Below are 14,423 nucleotides of genomic sequence, written 5' to 3' on the forward strand. Positions count from 1 at the left end.
TTGAGAAATATAACTAACCAACTACATACATAAAAATAGTAATAGCAACTGAGACAAAATGAAGTGGCAGAAGAACATGTCCCAGATGAAGGAACAAGATAAAACCCCAGAAGAAGAACTAAGTGAAGTGGAGATAGGCAATCTACCCGAGAAAGAGTTCAGAGTAATGATCGTAAAGATGATGAAAGAACTCGGGAGAAGAATGGATGCACAGAATGAGAAATTAGAAGTTTTCAACAAAGAGTTAGAAAATATAAAAGAACAACCAAACAGAGATGAAGAATACAATAACTGAAATGAAGAATATAATAGAAGGAATCAATAGTAGACTAAATGATACAGAGGAACAGATCAGTGAGCTGGAAAACAGAGTAGGAGAAATCACTGCCACTGAACAGAAAAAAAAAGAAAAAAGAATGAAAAGAAGTGAGGACAGTTTAAGTGAAAACCTCACTGTTTATTGCACAGACAAAATGCCAAACTATGTGTTGACCTACCAAGTCTGTGTCCATAAACCTACTTTCTCTCAGCTACTATGGGTAAACTCTGGGTTTGTATCCAAGGCCAGCCTCTGCACTGTGCTTGGATTTCATCCCCTCTGGACTTTTTTTTTTTTTTAAACGAGGAATCATACACACCATTTTTTAATATGTACATAATTTGTGTAATAAAAGTTTACTTGAGCACAAATACTTTCTTAGCCTATAAAATTGCTGTTATCAGTAGCAGCAGCACTTCCTGACCAAGAAAGGCAGAACTCTCCAGACTTCTACAGCCTGGTGCATTGCTCCCCTTTTATTTTCTGTGGATGTACACATGTGCATGGTGGTCAGAGCCCCTTCACCAGCCTGACTCTCTCTCTATCATGATGGTTTTTTAGGGAGAGGAAGAGGGGACCTGGGTGAAGACCTGGGATGATTTTCAGTGGTGAAGCCATTAGGCTGTACCTTGCAGAAGCTCACAGTCTTCAAGGAGAGCTATACTGCAAGTGCCCACTGAGGCACACCTCCATCCTCTGTGCCATGCTCTCTAAGTTCCCTATGGACAGGGCCTCAGCTGCTGCTTCAACCTGAGTCTCATAGTATGAACGAGTCCTGGTAAATCAAGTAGTTTAATTCTGCATGTGCATTTTCTCTCCAATATTGTGAAACCTCACTATTAGATTATACCATCAGTTTATATACTATTACATCTAATTCTAAAACAACAAACATATAAAAAACTCCCCACTGTACCATAACGTTTCTCAGCTCTCCTTTATAGGGCTATCTATTCTTGCTGTCTCCACTTCCTTAGCCATAGCAATCAAACAAGAAAAAGAAATAAAAGGTATCCAAATCAGAAGGGAAGAGGTAAAACTGTCATCATTTGAAGATGACATGGTACTCTATATAGAGAACCCTAAAGTCTCCACCCAATGAACACTCATTTAATCATAACTTTGGATATGAAAAACAGACTATCACCAGGATCCCAGCAGTTTTCCATGTGGTCTCTCTTAATCACAACCTCTCCCTCCCCCTACAGGTAATGACTATCCTGACATTTAGTGTAATGTCTTCTGTGCATGTCTTTATAGACTTATTACCCACATATGTATCACTGTAAACTTTAGTTTTGCCAGTTTTTAAACATTTTGTATGTCTTTTTTTTTCTTTTTTTTTTGCAGTACGCGGGCCTCTTACTGCTGTGGCCTCTCCCATTGCGGAGCACAGGCTCTGGACGCGCAGGCTCAGTGGCCATGGCTCACGGGCCCAGCCACTCTGCGGCATGTGGGATCTTCCTGGACCGGGGCATGAATCCGTGTCCCCTGCATCGGCAGGCGGACTCTCAACCACTGCGCCACCAGGGAAGCCCCATTTTGTATGTCTTTTAAGTCTCTTTGAATCAGAGACTCCCCCTCCATCACTCTTCTTTTTCCTTATAATTCATTTGTTAAAGACAATTATAAGACAGTTTAGATTTGCTGATGATATCCTTAGGATTTAGTTCAACATATTCTCTATTTTCTGTATTTATTAGAAAACAGTAGCTGTATCCTGAGGCTTGATCACATTCAGTTTGATCTTTTTAGCAAGACCTTGATGGTGGTGCGTTTTTTCACCAGGATGTACACAATGTCTCTATGTCTCTCTTTGTGATATCAGCCACTGATGCTCAACCCTAGATCCCTTAATTCACTGGGGTTTGCAAAATGGGGATTTTCTACATCTATCAATTCTTATTTGTGTACTAGCTGAACTAATTCTACAAAAATACATTTTTCCTATTTATTTATTTACCACTGACAGAGTTTAGAGAAGAAAGGCACAATATCAGATTCTCCTTTGAACTTTAATGGACGCTTTGTCTCCATCATTCATTTGAAAACTACTCTAGTCAGGATCACCTTTAAAGTAACTCTTGCTAGACCCATTAATAAATTCACAGACCTTATATAATTTGACCCCTTGATAGCATTTACCACGGGTACTCATTCCCACCTTTTTCACTTTTCTTCTTAGACACCACATTCTTCAACTGTCTTTCCTACTTCACCAAAGGCCCTTCCCAGTTTCCCTTGCAAGCATCCCCCTCTCTTCCTCACCTTTAGATGTTAGAGAGGCCCAGACTCACAAATTTATATCTCTAGCCCCAGTATCTCTCAAGAATTCTAGACTGGTATATCCGCTGGGCTGCATGCCATCTCATCAGGATGTCAAATAGTTTCAGACTTTACATGGTTCCCTCTTCTCCCCCAAACCTGCACCCCATATTTTTTCCCATCTCAGTCAGCAACACCACAGTTTGCTCAGGGGCCATCTTTAGCTCCTCTATTTCCTGCATCCCCAGCTTCAAAATCTGCCCTTAATCGGATCACTTCTTACCTTCAGAGATAAGTGTTTTGTGTTTCTTTAGCCCAGTCTTGAATTTCTGCTTTAGCAAATATAAGGTAGAAGATTAGGCTTATCACATTATTGGCTACCATCATGAAGAAGATTTTAAGCCAGGGAGAATCTTGATCCTGAGGAATTAAAGTGCAAAAAATTATAAATTGTGTTTTGTAACATTTAAAATGTAATATTAAAATTAATATAGGCTCAATGCAGGTCACTAAAACACAGCAAAACACTATCATAAGGAACAAAAAAAGCCATTTCACTCTACAAAGATAATCATTATTTATCTTTCCATGTTTTGATTTAGATCTATTATATATAATTTTTCATGTACAAAAAGGACATTGTATGTATATAGTGCTAAAGCCAAGAATGCATATGGTTTTTCATTTAGAAATATCTCATAAACATGTTTGCATATCAGGAAATATTTGACTATATCATAACTGTTACTGACTGATTAGTAATCCAGAGTTTAGATTTATAAAATTTACAAAAGCATCCCTTATTTCTTTAAAGTTGTTTTTCACTTTTTGTTGATATAAATTTGAATATATTGGTGGTTAATTACATATACAGCAATGCTTTTGAATAAGATTTGTCAAATATGCTTTCCTTATTTATAAAAATTGTTGACACATTTTCTCTTTCAGCCTATTAATATGATCAGTTTCATTAACAGATTTTATTAATAGATAGAGTCACTTTTACTTTCACAGAAAATGGCCTACTTAATCATGGTGTCATATATATTTTAATATGTTGGTGGATTCTGTGCACAGGTAATTTATTTTTGGAATCCATATTCAAAGATGACATTAAATTTCAGTTATGTTTCAGATTTTCTTTACCACTTTGCCCTTTACTTTTTCATCAGCTGAGGTTAAATTTTATGTAGTTAAACGTAAAATGCATTGTGATTGGGTTTTGGTCTCTGGTGCCATGCTTTTCAAGGATGTCCTGCCTAAAGCTTAAATAATTATTAACTCCTATTTTACTTTAGTATCTTTATTATTTCCTTTCTTCATTTACATTTTTTAATCACCTAGAATTAACCTGGGGGTAAATATGAGAACAGAGTGTAATTGTATTTTTCAGGTGGGCTTGCCACTATGTTTTTTAAAAAATCAATCCATTCCTTCTGGTTTGAAATGAAACTTTATTATATAGAATGTATTCTTTTCAGAACTTGACCATTATTAAATCATCATCAATTTCATTTAAAATATAATTAAGAGTAGACACTGAAAAAAATAAAACAATGTTTCCTGACAAACTAGACATTACATATATATTTAATCATAGTGATTTCTATAATCAAACATGCCAAATTTGACAGGTAGTAGGCAAACAGAAAGTGGAGGAAAAAACCAAGATGTGCTTAGAAATTTAATGATAAATAATAAAGCTTGTGGTAATTTTAAGTTAATAGAATCTATTGCGATTTGGAATTGAAGTCCAACCTAGAAATTTTTTAAAATTAATTTTTATTGGAGTATAGTTGCTTTACAATGTTGTGTTAGTTTCTGCTATACAGCAAAGTGAATCATATATCCACTCTTTTTTAGATTTCCTTGCCATTTAGGTCACCACAGAGCACTGAGTAGAGTTCCCTGTGCTATACAGTAGGTTCTCATTAGTTATCTATTTTATATATAGTAGTGTATATATGTTAATCCCGATAGCCCAATTCATCCTACCCCCCCTTCCCCCTTGGTAACCATAAGTTTGTCTTCTACATCTGTAGATCTATTTCTCTTTTGCAAATAAGTTAATCTCTGCCATTTTTCTAGATTCCACATATAAGTGATATTATACAGTTCCAACCTAGAAACTTGACGTGCCTCTCCCATCTAATATTTTCACTGATGTTGCTCAATAGGTGTGCAGCAACTTTTTGGACTTTGTACAATTAGGACTTCTTGTGGACTTTGTACAATTTTCAAAATACCCATAGGTATTTTGCAATATTGGTCGATACTGTGCTTTAGATTTTTCCACAGTATGCTACCTAACTTTAATTTTTTTTTCCCCCAGGAAGACAATTGCATTCTCTGTACATAATGTTATATTTTTCCTCTACACTTACATTGTATATATCCGTAATTAAGTTTTCTTGACAATTGTGTTTGCTAACATTTTCAGAATGCTAAACAATAGGATAGCAAACACACTTTTATTTTTCCTGATTTAAAAGTATATGAGACTAAAAATACTTATAGCTGTTATGCATTGAACACATAAACATCTGATACTTGCATACATGATCTGATTTGGTAATTACCTTACACCATGAGGTTTCTATGTCATCTTAGAAGAAGAAACGTTAAGAAACATTAAGAAACGTTTCCAGGTCACATATCTTATAAGTAGGTGAGCTAAGACTTGAACAAGATAGTTTTGCTGGGGAAATATACACTGTAAACCACTAAGTAGCTGATTCTCATTGTTTCTAGTATTTTTGCTTAAAGAAAAACTTTTTTCCTGATAATATAATAATATCATCTTTTGTTGGTTAATGTTTACTTCATTTTTTATACTGTCCTTACAACTTTCAATGTTTCTATGTCTTTATTTTAGGTATGTATTTTATATATAAATAGCATATGAATGGCTTTTGTTTTTAGTCTTACAAAATGTGTCCCTTAATTGCAGAGTTTAGTCCATCTATATTTATTGCGATCTTTGGTATATTTGGATTTATTTCTACCATCTGTCTTTGTGCTTTCAATTTGTCCTGTCTTCTACCTATAGTCCTACCCCCAACCCTCACACCATTTCTTACCTTCTTTCATATTGAGGGGCTTTTGCTTCCTATTTAAAAAAAAATTTATTCCATGTTTTCACCTCTCTCCTGGTTTGAAAGTTCCACACTCTATGTCTTGGAATTTTAATACACATACCCCCCAAATTTAATACTAATCTTTATGTATTAAAAAATTAGAGGGTCCAGGAGGAGGGGAAACAGGGAGTTCTTGTTCAGTGGGTATAGAGCTTCAATCATGCAAGATGACAAAATTCTAAAGATCTATTATACAACGATGTGCATATAGTTATCAATACTAACTATACAATATTGTAATATACACTCAAAATTTGTTAAGAGGGTAAATTTATGTTATGTGGTTTTTACTTTAACACACACACTTATGCAATTTAAAAACGAAAGCTGGAGAATAATTCTGTAGTCTGTGAATAAATAGTGATGTATCTTAATTTACCTACTTATTTTGTTGGCTTTACATTGACAACTCCTGGTCTATATTGCTTTTTCTCTTGTGTCTTGCCCTCTTTTATTAAAGAAAGTGCTTTTTATTTCATTTTCCAGTTACTTTGAAATTTATACACATTTTTCTGTATTTTAAAAATTATTACCCTAGAAATTACAACATGTATCCTTGGTGCACAAAACTCTATTAATACTTTTATCCTATGGCAAGAGAACATGAAGTCTTTGGAATAATTTATTCTATTTATCCTCTCCTGATTAATTTACTATTGTTACTGTCTACTCTACTTCATTCATTCTATACACGTAGTTTTTTTTAAAACTCCACAAGACACTTTTATTATTTTGTACAATAAAACAAATAAGTAAATAAGTGGATTTGCACACACCACTTTTACTGTTCTTCATTCCTGTTTGTACCTCCAACTTTCTTAGGCTTAAAAACATTCTTTAAATGCCCATTAATGAATTGAACTTCCTTGATTTTTGTTTGTTTGAAATATGTTATCTCCTTTAAAAAAATATTTTCATTGAGTTTACAAATTTAAGTTGGCAGTTATTTTCATTTAGTATACTGAAGATATCATTCTACTGTCTTCTGGGCTTCTTTTTTTGTGGATGAGGAGTCAGAGATTAGTTTAACTGTTGTTCATTTGAAGGCAACCTTTCTTATTTCTCTCACTGCTTGTATGACTTTCTTTTTGTCTTTACTTTTCTGTAAATTCTCTATGAGGTGTGCAACTGTGGGTTTATCCTACTTGTCATTAATGGACTTCTTAAAGATGTGAATTGCTATATTTCTGAAAAATTAGAAAACAATCATTTTCTCTTCAAATTTAACTTCTGCCCTATTCTGTTTTCTGGAACTCTAGTTAAATGTATGTTGGGCCTTCTCACTGAGTCCACATATGTTGTATTTTCTATAATTTTTTTCTTAAAGTGATTCATTCATGTGGTGATTCATGTGGTCAGGAGGATAGATCCTCCTGACCAGTCAATATAGAGTAGGTTATACTACAGTAACCAATACCCACTGCCCCCCACCCCCCGCAATTCCTAGTGGCTTTTAATGGCAGAGATTTGGTTTTTGTTTAAACTAAATGTCCATAGCAAGTTGGCTGGAGGTTATGCTCCACATCTCTTCATTCCTGGATCCTGGTCAACGGAGTTGCAGTTGACATTCTGATTGTTGCCAGTTGCTATATCCAAGAGAGTGGCCTCTTAGTTCTCAGTGCTTCTCTTCAGAATGAATGCATATCACATTCTCTCATGTGTCATTGGCCAAAATAAGTTATATAAATATATCTAACTTCAAGGAAGTGGGGAAATGCCTAAGAGGAGAACCAAAAAATCATTGTATCTGCAATAGTTACTTTCCAGCCTGCCCTCTGCTCCACAAACATTGGATTCACTCACCTTCCTCTATGCCAAACACACTAATCAAGAGAGACCACTCCAAAGACCCTCCAGTCCCTACCTTCATCTGTTTCAGAGCCTGATTGAAGAACATTCAAACATTCATCAGGATGTGACTCTCAAAATGTCTGCCTAGCAGTGTGTCAGCATTACTAAGGACAAATGATTGCTGTTTCCTTTCCAATCCTCCTTTTCTGAAAGGAAGTATTTATCGCAGCTGTTGGATTGCTATGCTACCATTGTATACAGCATGATGGAGCACATAATTCCTGATATAGAGGGCCATTATGCATTATCCCCCAGTAAAGGGTGATACATTCTGCACTTTGAACTTGATGCCCTAACTAGGTGGGACTTTGGATGTCTGTTGACTCCCTTATGGAAGGAGTAAAATTGTTGTGCATGTAGGTTTATACATTTTTTCAGGCTTTTAAATTGTCTTTCTTAAGAGAATTGGTCCAAATTACTAACCCTCCCATTAATGGAGGCAGAAGCCTCACTAATTCTCTTATTAGCTGTACTTAATCTGAATTTTTAATTTTTATATTTTTAAATGCCAGAGGTTAGATTTAGTTCTTTGTCTAAACTTATATTTCTTTCTTTTTTTCTTTTTTTAAAGGGAACGCTATTTATTTATTTATTTATTTTTGGCTGTGTTGGGTCTTTGTTTCTGTGCAAGGGCTTTCACTAGTTGCGGTGAGAGGGGGTCACTCTTCATCGTGGTGTGTGGGCCTCTCACTGCCGTGGCCTCTCTTGCTGCAGAGCACAAGCTCCAGATGCGCAGGCTCAGTAGTTGTGGCTCATGGGCCTAGTTGCTCCGTGGCACGTGGGATCTTCCCAGACTAGGGCTCGAACCCGCGTCCCCTACATTGGCAGGCAGATTCTTAACCACTGCCCCACCAGGGAAGCCCTAAACTTATGTTTCTTAAGTTTATATTTATATATTTTTTCTTATTTATATTTTATTTATATTTTCAATCCTCTCTTTTACTTCTTTAAATATATACATATATGTCCAATATCTCTGAGGATCTGATTCGGTGGTTTTTATTCATCTCTCACATAACACATTATTTCCTCAAGCATATTCACCAAAACTTTATGCATAAGGAAATTCTGGAGTATGAATTTAGACTTTCTCCAGAAAAAAAAAATTATTTACATTTCCTAGGCATCTGTGGACTACTAGAAATTCAATTCTTGGCTTATGGCATTTGGACACAATAGAATTTGAATTAGGGCCTCAAACCATTGTGAAGATTGGTTTATTGTTTCAAACGTTCAGAAGAGTCTTTATTCAGCTTTTCCTCTCCCTTTGTAGCTGAGGCTGAAGTAGATAAGTTTCCTCACTAGGCAGAGACAACTTCGGACAGTTCTGGGGCCATGTTTCCTGCCACCTTTGGGGTAAGTCAGCTCAGCAGGTCTGAATGAGTTCATTAGAAGAACAGGCTGAGTGGGCTCCATGCTCAGGGGGAGAAAACACACCCTGGTCTCCTGGAGTTCTTTTTTAATAAGGCTGCCTCTCTGATCAGGGAGCTTCCATGGTTATAGTGATGTTTCTAGCCTTTCTGATACCATAAGTCCTAGCACATGATGGTCGGGAGGCTCCTCTCTATGGGAAATTTGGCCATGGTGAGTACAAATTGTCTCTCCTTGGCCAAAGTTGTGGGACAAGGAGCAATTGGAGTATTTGCCTGAACACTGCTACCTCTCAGCTTGGAGATTTTCCTCCAAAACTTTCCTCCAAGTTTATATATGAGCTACATGGTAGTAGTGGTGTGAGGTTGTAGTCCTTAGCGGTTACAGATATATATCAGCATTTTCATTCTGACTCTTCTTTTATGAGTGGTTTTGGGATATTATCTCTTATGCTCTGTTTGTCCATTATAACTGGGTGTCCATTATAACACCCAGGATGGGCAATTTCTCCAAGGCAGCCAGTGGCTTTGATGGTCATTTACCTCTCTGGAATCAAGCTCTTCCTTCATGTTCAATCTCTGAAATTTTCCCTTATTTTTTTTTTCTCAAGATCAGGCATGCATTATAAGGCATTTAAAATTTTTTGAATATATATTATTAGACTCTGGGACCACAGAATTCATGAAAATGTGTTGGCAAAGATTGTACAGCCATTTGCAATATAGTGTGTTGGAGAAAGCATGTTCAGGTGTATGAGAACAGAGTCATCGTAACAGATCAATAAATCCTGGTCAAAGATGAACTAATGTAACAAATAATAAAGAAACTTAGTATTAATGGTTAGCAGGTAAATTATCTGTGGCTTAAGAAGAAAAGTCAGAATAAATGTGATGGTTGAGGAACGTGCACGTGTTTCCAGTTATCACCTGGGTGATGATAGTGGTTTTGCCTCCACTCGGTAACCAGCTTTGAGAACTGGGGTTTTTTACATAATAGTATCAATTTATACAATATTCCTGTAGAATCATCCATGTATTGATCATTTCTGTTGCCTCTTTTCCTTTTTGTATCTCCAATCTACCATCTGGGTTAATTTTATTTCTCCCTAAAAAACTAGCTTTTTTTCTCAGTGCTAGCCTACTTCTGATGAATTCTGTTTCTGTTTGAAAATGGATGAATTTAAACTTCATTTTTTATGATGGATTTTTTTTGATGGATTGTAGAATTCTAGACTAGCAGTTATTTTCCTTCAGCACCACATAAGGCATTTTAAGTATTTTTAAGAGGAGAATTTCAGGTAACCTCGTCCATAGGAACAGAAGCCAGCCTTCATAGAATTGTTTCTTTTGGTCATTCTAAAATTGTATTTGTTCCTGATTTTTCATTCCTTCCCTGACAAAACTATAACTTCTTACTTATATTACCATTCACCCAGTCAACTACCTGTTTTGATAAAGGCACACATTAATTGTTAAAAATCACAGAGGTCCACTTCTGTTTCAATAACCAATGATTAAAGAGTTACCAGCACAACTAATTGACATATAGCAAGAAAGAACTTGTATCCTCTGTAAGTTTGGAGGGAATGCCAAGTTTAATATGACACAAAAACTCATAACTCACCTCTTGCTGTTGTCTCCTCTGCAACTTTTTTATGCCTTACACTTTCTTTTTCTGTACAGTTAATATGAGAAAAATAACTACCCATGTCTGGGTGTTCCTTACCTGACTAAGGATCACTCCAGTCACAGTGGAAGCAACTAGTCCTCCTGTTAGTCCAATTACATTTGTAAATCCTTTAAGAAATCCATAATATCTATATAAAAATGAATGAAAATACACAGATGTAAAGTAATACAAGTGCTGCAGGAAAAACCTAATGAAATGAGATTTAAGAGAGATAACTGTTAACTTCCTAAATTTCCCATTTCCACTATTCAAATTCCATTAAAAATGTCTGAAAAAGTATATGGATATAAGTAACTTTCTGGTTGCACTGCAGAGCCAGAAAGGTTGGCTTTAGCAGTAAAGAATATTAATATATTGAGAAAATGAGGCCATATTAGAGTAAAAGCCAGCAGAGTTAGGAAATCTATAAATACAGTTGAGAAATTCCAAAGGTGATGTGTGTTGGTAATAGGAACAGGTTTGGGATTAATACAAAATTGAAGGGCTCTGTTCACCTGACCTATTCTCACAGTCCCAGAACTACTGGCCGCTATGATTGCTCCCATTATTCAGGCAAGGAAACCAGAAACTTCTTTACAAGCAACTGTGATTGGCCATTCCTAAGCGCCAAAACCAACTTCAGCAGAAAGTGGAGCTACAAAAGCAGGGAAGCCACAGAGAATGATAGATAAAGTAGGGCTCAAATCCACCAGCCATAAAGAACAAGGAAATGCCTCTTGCAGAACAGAACACGTGTCTAATCAAGAAATTAGTTCACTCCAGGACAGGGAGTCTGTGCCTTTCCTGCCCAACAGATTTCACCATAAAATGTTCTCTGTTTTCAATTCTTGCCTTTTATGAGAGTGAGGGCTTTTTGTTTGTTTTGCTCTGTCTCTTATTTTATTTCCTTGGGTCTTTTCCATTCTTACTCTGCCTTTACCTGTTGAATATGGGAGGGAGTGTATAGTTTATTAGTTTATGGGTCCTGGGTCAGAGAAGCATCACATCTGGACCTAGAGTCCTTGGATTGTGGAGCTGTATGCAGTCACATGGTGGAAATTTGAGTTGGCTCTTTTTTGGGGGAGATGGAAAGTGTCTTTTAATGTGTGAAGAAGATTTATGGTTATGAGCAGCCACAGGTGCAGATTGGGGCAGAAACCATCACTTATTTCCAGTATTCATTGTTTCCTTTTTCATTTTAGCAATAGAACTCCTGAGTTTTCAGTGGTAATAGGGTCACTTATGCCTTTGGGAGCCCTTGTTACTTTTGCCTTCATAATCACCTTCCACCACAAAAAATACTTACAATTTTATGACTCTATGTGTTGTGGAACTTTTCAATTTCATCTAAATTGTCAGATTTATTGGTATGAACTTGTTTATAATATTGTTATTTTCTTTATTATGTGCTAAGAGTTATTACAATGCAGCCATTTTCATTGCTTATATTGATAATGTTTTCCTTTTTCTTGATCAATCTTTATTTCACTAATTTTATTAATTTTCAAAGAAGCAACTTTTGATATTGTTGGCTTTACATATCATTTTTTTGTCCTACTCTTCATAATTTCTTTCCTTCTACTTTCTTTGGGTTTAATTTGCTGCTTTTTTTCCCTACCCATAATACCTGAGATACAAACATGATTATTGATATTAAGACTTAATTGTCTTTCAGTATATATGTTTAAAGCTATACATTTCTCTGGGCAGGATGTTAAATGCATCCCACATGCTTTGATATGTCATATTTCATTGTAATTTAAACTATTTTCTAATTTCAAATGCGATTTCTTCTTTGACCTAAACATTAGTTTCAAAGCAATGGGAGTTACTTATCTTTTGCTTTTGATAGCAACCTTAATTTCACAGTGATTAAAGAATGTATTCTGAATGATTTTAGTCATTTAAAATGAATTGCAGCTTGCTTTATGATCCAGCATATTGTTAATTTCAGGAAAAATGTCCCATGGGCAACTGAAAAGAATGTGAATTCTCTCCTTATTGAGTGCAGTGTTCTACATATGTCAATTAGGTCAACTCTGTTCATTGTTGTTGTTTAATCATCCATATCTTTTTTGTCTACCTCTTTTTTGGTATAAGCTATTGAAACAAGTATGTGAAAGTCTCTTCTTTCATTGTAAATCTGTCTAGTTCTTTGAGTTTGCTCAATTCATGATGAGTATAAATTAAAGCTGTATGATTGGGTTCCAAAAGAAGTAGAATTCTATATTTTTCTCTTTACCATTATGAAATATCATTATTTCTAGTAATGTTTCATGAATTAAAGTCTATTTTATTTGATATTAACATAGTTATTCCAGGTTTCTTTGGGTTAATATTTGTTTGGCATGTCTTTACCCATCCTTTTATTTCATCCTTTCTGTATCCTCATGTTTAATTTGTCTTTTATTTGCAGCATAGAGCTGCATCTCCTTTTTTATTGAGCTTGAAAATCTTGATACTTACTTGGAGTATTTCATCCATATTAATTTAATATAATTACTGATGTATTTGTGATTATCTGCTATTTATTTTCTATTTGACCTATCCTTTTTCTCATTGCACTTTTTTCTTTTAGATTAATCCATTTTCATTTCATTTTTCCTTCTATGACATTTCACTATTCTTTTCAGCACTGAAGATATAACATGCACTTTACTTAAGTTTATTATGAATTATACTTTTACTATTTTCATAATGCCAGAATATTAGAATTTTTAGTTCTTTGCATTAGTTCATCCTGTATTTTCATTCTTTAGTGTATTTTATTTCTATATGCATTTCAACTCATAAGATACTCTGTTGTTTTAAAGATCAATGGTCTCCTAATTACACTCATATTTACCCCCCTGTTGCTCCTCAGTCTGTCTTGCATTTTCAGGTTTCATCAGGGATAATTTCTTTCTGACTGAAAAATCGCTTTTAATATTTCTTTTAGTGAAAATCTGCTGATGAAAATTTCTCTGTTTGCCTGTCTGAAAACATTTTTATTTTGCTTTTTTTTTTTTTTTTTTTGCTGTACACGGGCCTCTCACTGTCGCGGTCTCTCCCGTTGTGGAGCACAGGCTCCGGACACGCAGGCTCAGCGGCCATGGCTCACGGACCCAGTCGCTCTGCGGCATGTGGGATCTTCCCGGACCGGGGCACCAACCCGTGTCCCATGCATCGGCAGGCAGACTCTCAACCACTGCGCCACCAGGGAAGCCCTGTTTTCATTTTTGAAGAATATTTTCACTAGGCATAAAATTCTAGGTTGGCATTTATGTTTCAGCATTTTATAGAACTCATTTCATTATCTTCTGGCTTTCATAGTTTCTGTTGAAAAGTCAGATGTCAGGCTTATTCTTGCTACTTGAAAGTAGCATGTCTTTTCTCTCTAGTTCCTTTTAAGACTTTTGTCTTTGACTTTCAGCATTCTTACTATATATATATTATATATATATACAAATTTACATTGTGTCATGATTTAAATTTGCAGAGCTTTGTGCATGTGTGGCTTATGGTCTTTTATTACTTTTGAGCTATTTGGGGCTGTTTTCTGTTAAAATACTGCTTACGTCACATTTTATCTGTTTTTTCCTTCTGAGACTTAAGTACAGATTTGTTAGCCTTTTCACTTAATTCCACATTTCTGCTTATTTCTTTATTTTCTATTCTTTTCTCTATATGTTTCAATTTGGATTTTCTTAATGTTTTCCAGTTTACCAATCTATATTCTCTTGTGGCTAATCTGTTTTTAAACCTATCTATGAAGATCTTAATTTCAGACATTTTATTTTTCAGTTCTAGAATTTCCATTTGATTGTTTTTAT

At 35.3% G+C, this 14,423-nt stretch overlaps 1 protein-coding gene across 3 annotated transcripts in view; it reads right to left on the reverse strand.

Annotated features, from left to right (window-relative positions):
• The window catches only part of SLC17A1 (solute carrier family 17 member 1), an 85,614-nt gene that overhangs the window by 16,311 nt on the left and 54,880 nt on the right, over positions 1–14,423 (reverse strand). For all 3 annotated transcript variants that reach the window (XM_067755793.1, XM_067755791.1, XM_067755792.1), the window contains 2 exons: positions 10,669–10,759; positions 2,868–3,004 (listed from right to left, as the gene is read on the reverse strand). In XM_067755793.1, coding sequence (XP_067611894.1) covers positions 2,870–3,004; positions 10,669–10,759 — 226 coding nt within the window. In that variant the 3' untranslated portion in view covers positions 2,868–2,869. The remainder of the gene's footprint in view (positions 1–2,867; positions 3,005–10,668; positions 10,760–14,423) is intronic.

This window comes from Pseudorca crassidens, chromosome 10 (assembly GCF_039906515.1).
Source record: "Pseudorca crassidens isolate mPseCra1 chromosome 10, mPseCra1.hap1, whole genome shotgun sequence".
NCBI classification, from domain to species: domain Eukaryota; kingdom Metazoa; phylum Chordata; class Mammalia; order Artiodactyla; family Delphinidae; genus Pseudorca; species Pseudorca crassidens.